Source organism: Rattus rattus, chromosome 5, assembly GCF_011064425.1.
Source record: "Rattus rattus isolate New Zealand chromosome 5, Rrattus_CSIRO_v1, whole genome shotgun sequence".
NCBI classification, from domain to species: domain Eukaryota; kingdom Metazoa; phylum Chordata; class Mammalia; order Rodentia; family Muridae; genus Rattus; species Rattus rattus.
Window position 1 is genome coordinate 67,382,598 of NC_046158.1, and position 6,000 is coordinate 67,388,597.

General features: G+C 52.0%; 1 protein-coding gene across 1 annotated transcript in view; it reads right to left on the reverse strand.

Moving 5' to 3' along the window:
- The window catches only part of Tspan18 (tetraspanin 18), a 132,827-nt gene that overhangs the window by 10,378 nt on the left and 116,449 nt on the right, over positions 1-6,000 (reverse strand). The window contains exon 5 of the mRNA XM_032903759.1: positions 5,234-5,428. Within this exon, the coding sequence (XP_032759650.1) occupies positions 5,234-5,428 (195 nt within the window). The remainder of the gene's footprint in view (positions 1-5,233; positions 5,429-6,000) is intronic.

Consider the following 6,000-nt stretch of genomic DNA (forward strand, 5'->3'; position numbering starts at 1 on the left):
ACCTTGAGGCCAGAGTCCTAAGATGACTACAGCCAGGTTCTGTTTGCCCTTTTCAGAAAGCTTAGCTAAGGAGGAAGGCAAAAGCCTTCAGGAAGGCCCCGGATGCTACTAGGGTCTGACTCAGTGGCCGTCTTCTGCAGGAGCAATCACACAACCAGCTTTAGGTTGGAAAAGAGAACTGGTTTTAGGTTCTGGATGTTTTGGAAAAGCCTTCCAGAAGGGCTCACGATGGAGCTCAGCGGGCAGAATGATTGCCTAGCATATGGGAAGTGCTGGCCTGGATTACAGAACTGCACAAACTGGGCTTTGGGGCACAGCTGTAATCCCAGCACTTGAGGGGTACGGAACTACCAGAGGTTCAAGATTGTTATCCTCACCCCCATAGCAGCCTGGGCTAGCATGAGATCCTGTCTCAGAAAGGTAGAAAAGCTTCCCAAAGCTTCTATGCCCCCTCAACTCCACACCACATACCACACACACCACCTGTACATGTGTTTGCATACAACCCACACACCATTCACAAGAGAGGTACACACACCATATACACAGGGCAAACATATATGCACCCGTGCACTGTAATAAAATACATAAAACTACATAGGGTGCCACATCCTGCACATGTACACACAACACACATGTATATATACTCACCTAGACATGCACACACACATGCCTACATCCCTACCATATCCCTCTGGCACATGATTTTGGCCTGTCCAGATCTATTCTGGGTTGGGGCCTGGTTTCGATGGCAGCAGGCTGAGGCCTAGCATTACACCCTGCCTCTGACCCACACTGACTTTAGCCTTGTGTGAACTGGGCTTGGGAGAGGGGTGAGCAGGGAGCACAAAGGAGTGGGGTGATAGGGCAGGAGAGAAAAGGGAGGGGGAAGAGAAACTGAGAGATGGAAGAGGGTAAAGGGGAGAGGAGGGGGCCAATGCAGAGATGAGCAGGCCCAAGTGGAGATGGAGGGTGAGAGAGGACCTGGCTGGTAGTCAGCTCCTGCACTAATTCAGCCTGTCCCCAGCTCTCAACCTTCTTAAACTTCATGCAAAACAAATGTCCCATTTTTCTCTCTTGCTGGCAGGGTTCAGGGTACACTTAGCCGAGGCTGGCAAGGCAGCCGAGCACAGCCTGCTGTCAGCCAAGAGCACAGGCTGCCTTCCGGGCTTGGCTGCAGAGATGGGCCCATTAACAGTGATGCATCCCTGGGGCGGGTGGCATGGGGGGTGGTGAGGAGGGGAAGGCACGACCTGCTTTCCGGATCCCTTTCCTTTCCTCTCACTGTTTTGCTCTCTCTCTGTTTTTCTGTCTCTCTGTCTCTGTCTCTGTCTCTGTCTGTCTATCTCTGTCTCTGTCTCTGTCTCTGTCTCTGTCTCTGTCTCTCTGTCTCTCTGTCTCTCTCTCTCTCTGTCTCTCTCTCTCTCTCTCTCTCTCTCTCCCTCTCCCTCTCCCTCTCCCTCTCCCTCTCCCTCTCCCTCTCCCTCTCTAGAGCTTAACTCTGTAGTCCAGGCTGGCCTTGGTCTCACAGTAGTCCCTCGTTAGCCCCCTTAATACCAGGATTACAGGTGCACACCACCATACAGTGCCCACAGACTCTCTTGTCATGCATACATACAAATTAGCATGCAAAGCAGCATGTTTCCTTATGTCACTTTCATAACTCCTTACTTTTGGTTCACCCTCCCATGGATCCCCTTGACGGCCCATCTTTTCACCCTTTTTCTTCCTAGCCCCCGCAACCCCCATCTCATATCATATACATTCGTATTCCCTCCCTTAAGGCCTCTTTTTTTCCTCTCTTGGGCCCCTTGCTAGTTTTCTGGCCTCTACCCAATACTTACTCCCACATAAATACACATAAATAAAAATTAGAAGCTCGGATCTGCATGGGAGAGAACAGGAGCTCTTTGTCTTCCTGAGCCCAAGTTACCTCACTTAATGCAATATTTTCCAGTTCCACTCACGTCGCCTGCAAATTCAATAAATTTCATTTTTCTTTATGGCTTGATAAAATTCCATTGTGTTTATGCGCCACATCCTCATTACCCATCCGTCTCCTGGCTATCGTGAACAGAGCAACAGTGGACAAGGATGAACAAGCATCTCCATAGGAGGATACGGAACCCTCTGGGTACATGCCTAGGAGCGGAACAGACAGGTCACCATGCACTGAGATCTTTCTTAAAGCCTCTGGCTCCCCAGCCAGGGCTGCTACACGCAGGAGCTTTCTGACAGGGAAGGGGACCGTCCACCAGGGGGCGCCCGCAGGCTTCTTTGTCTCTCTCTGTAAAGTTGGCCATGTTATACTATGAGAAATAAAGGGACCTACAGCTCCCCTGCCGCTCATGTCACAGGCCATTGCACTTCCTCTCTGGGAGGTGGAGCACACAGCTATGATAGGAATGAACCACATGGGATGTCTTAATCTGGGAGAAGCCCCAGGCCAGATGTCTTCCTCTAGCATGCCTGGCACCACTGACTGTAGGAAAGACAGTTTCACTGCTTGCAAGGCAGTGCCTTTGATCTCTGAGCTCTTGGCTGTGTCCATGCTCAGAGAATGCCCCTGGGGTCTGCACCCAGTGGCCTGCCCTCCAGGAGTGAGGTACTGGCGGGTGTTTCCTGCCCCAGCTCCTGAGCCCGTTTGCTCTGGGCCTCAGCCCGTAGTTTGTGAAGAGGCTTCTATGGCTCCCCTATAAGGAAGTCCTTCAGCTCACCAGCCCAGGTGGCCCTGTTCTGAATTGCATGCTATCTACACACAAGGAACATTCTATGCATGCACCTCTAAGTAGGAACGCTGCAGCAGGTCTCGGGCTCAACATCGAAGCCCCACAGATACTCCTGGGAGAGAAATCCACCTACCAAGACCAGGACAGTGAGCAGTGGTTACCTCACCACAGCCCAGGGGAAATCCAGAGAAAGATCATCTGCTGCCATTTGATCTGCTTAGCTTCAGCCTCCAGCAAAGCTAGTTGGTCCCTTGACGGTCAGAGATGCCATGGCCAAGAGGTAAAGTACCCAGAGGGGACACAGTGCAAGGTGCTCACTCACACCCAGGCTTGCATCTTGCTCATTACACCCTCTGCGGTTAGGTCACCTTTCATAGCTTGGGTATGAGGGAGGGGACAGTTACTCCATGGCCCTGACACATCTCTAGCACTGAAGGAACTGCAAGGGTTAACCCCTAACCAGGAATAGAAGGTTGTGATGGCTAACACTGTCGCCTTGAGAGTGTCTAGAATTACCTCTGGCCATGACTGTGAGGCGTTTCTAGGCTGGGTTCACTGAGAAAGGAAAGAGATGCCCTATGTGTACACATCGCCATCCCACAGACTTAAGAGGAGAAAGTGAGCAGAGCAGTGGTGTGCCTCTCTCTGCTTCCTGATGATGTGACCAGCAGCTTCAGGTTCCGCCACCATGCCTTTCCCTCCCAGATACAGTGTACCCCCACACTGAACCAGAAGAAACCTTTCCTTCCCCACGTTGCCTGTGCTCAGCATTTTGTCCTAGCCGGGCGAAAAGTAACAAATGCAGAGAATGAAGAAGCAGCTTCTCTGGAAAGCGTTCTCCACTCCAGAAACCGAGAGTTGCGGGGTGAGTGATCTGGCCAACAGCCAGCTTGGCTTCATTACTCAGGGCTTATAGATCAGGACTCTTGAAGGAAGGAAGACATCATAGCCAACACCAATGTCCTCAGTGGCTGTACCCTGAGAAGCCAGGCTGTTTAAACTCAGAGGCCAAGGCCACTCCCAAGAAGTGTGGGGCAGAGGCTCCATGCAAACCTGCGGGCTCAGGAGCCTGGGAGCTGCCTTGCGCCTAGAGGGCAGCACACTCAGCTCAGACCCCAGGGGCACTCCCTGAGCATGAACACAGTCAAGTGTGCAGTGGCCAAGGGCACCGGCTTGACTTTCTGAGGCAGGGAGGTAGGGGAACCAGGAGAACTCCCAGAAACATGATGGGACACCCCAAGGCAGCACAGGGCCATTCTACATATTGGGGTGGCAAGGAGGTAGACCCGTGGACAGGAGGAAGATGGTCTTAAGAGGCAGCTAAGAATCTTCAAACACTAATGTTCTACCAAGCAGGTCCCAAACTACCTGTCACTGTTGAGCAACAATGAACCAGAGCGGCTCGGGCCTCTCAACTGGCCACAAAGCCAAAATGCCAACCAGTGACAGTAAGCACAGTCACTGACTCTTTTCTGGTGACACAAATACTGACTCTTGGTGACACAGTTACTGACTCCTTCCTGGTGACAGTAGATACAGTCACTGACTCTTTCCTGGTGACACAGTCACTGACTCTTTCCTGGTGACACAGTTACTGACTCTTGGTGACACAGTTACTGACTCCTTCCTAGTGACAGGAGATACAGTCACTGACTCTTTCCTGGTGACACAGTTACTGACTCCGTCCTGGGGACGGGAAATACAGTCATTGACTCCATCCTGGCCGAAGCTAAAAGGTAACCTGTGACAGTGTGATCGGCTATCGCCACTTTGAGTTTGGGGCTACTCAGAGCAGACCCCAGCAGACCCAGAGTGAAACCCAGGGTAATAGAAAGTGGGTGGTTAATTTTTCCATGGTTGGTCTACGGAAGTGGAGAGCGGGTTGTTTTGTTATTTTGTTTTTATCAAAAAGTTCAAGTGTCATCCTCGGCAGAACTGTTTCACACCCACCTCAAAAGCCTCACTGGACTGAGCTCTGAGGGACCAGGTTCTTCACTCTCTCACAACGTTCATCTTGACCCCCTTCCTCAAAGCATGTCTTCCTACTTCTGCCAAGTTCAAAGCTCTCCCAAACTTTCTTTTGGTCTCTGTTTCGTGTTTCTGGGAAGACATTCTGGGACAGTATTCCTGACCTTAGGCCTCGTCACCTAGGGTGGGATAACTGTCTAGTTCTTGTGTAACAGATGGCCTGACAGTTCAGTGCTCCAATAACACACGGCCTTTGCACCGACCTCCTGCAGGGCTGTGGGAAGTGGATGGACACCTCAGGACTTCCAGACCACTGACCACAGTCAATGCGATGGAGATCCAACCCGACCTTATACGTGGCACATAGATACTCTACCCACCAAGCTACAGCCCCTGATCCCAGGACCCAATGCTGACAATCACCCTGGTGAGAACATTTCAGTTTATGAAGACAGGTTGGGTTTGGGAGTCACCAGCCCCTCTATCCCTCCCGGAGCCGCCACGGGAAGAGTGGGGATGGGGGATGGGTCACTCACAAATAGCAGCAGACACCTGTTCTCTCGGACAGCCCCGCAGCAGCCCAGGAAGCCCAGAAGAAACAGCAGACTGCCCATGGCCAGTACAACGTAGGCGCCAGTGGTCAGTAGGGGGTTGGTAGCCACGATCTCTCGGAAGCCGGTGGGATCCACCAGGACCCAGATGCCAACGCCCAGAAGACAGGCACCTCCCAGCTGTCCATTGGCAGGCATGAAGAAAAGAGGACAGATAGACACTGAAGTCAGATGCTCCTTCTACACTGTCCCCCTGAGTGAAGCCTGGGGCTGAGGTGCTGGGGCTTGCAGAATTGGGCAGGATCTCGGCATGCTGAACCCAGATCTCCAAGGCCCACTGGCCACTTTGAGTCTCTGTGGCACTCCTTGGCCTTCAGTGTAGCCCACACCCTCTCGATCTAATTTCTGACCCGTTTGCCACATCAAGTGAAAGACTATGCCCCACAGGGTTTATTTGTGACTTTCATGTTTTTTAAATGTCACAGACCCAAGCTTATGAAGCTTCCACAGTGTGGCCCAGGGGAGGCCAATGACTCTCAAAGGTCACCTCTCAAATTCAAGGCAGAGTCAAGACTGCTGCTGTCTGACATTGAACTGCTTCATGGACAAGCTAGGAAGGTGATGCTGAGCTCAGTGGCTACACTAGGGGCAGGGTTAGCTCAATGAGCTCCCCTCCGCTTGAATTCCCGCTCACACAGCAGCCTCAGCAGAGCAGTCACGGCAGATTTCAGTGGGTAAGACTTCCTGTTTCT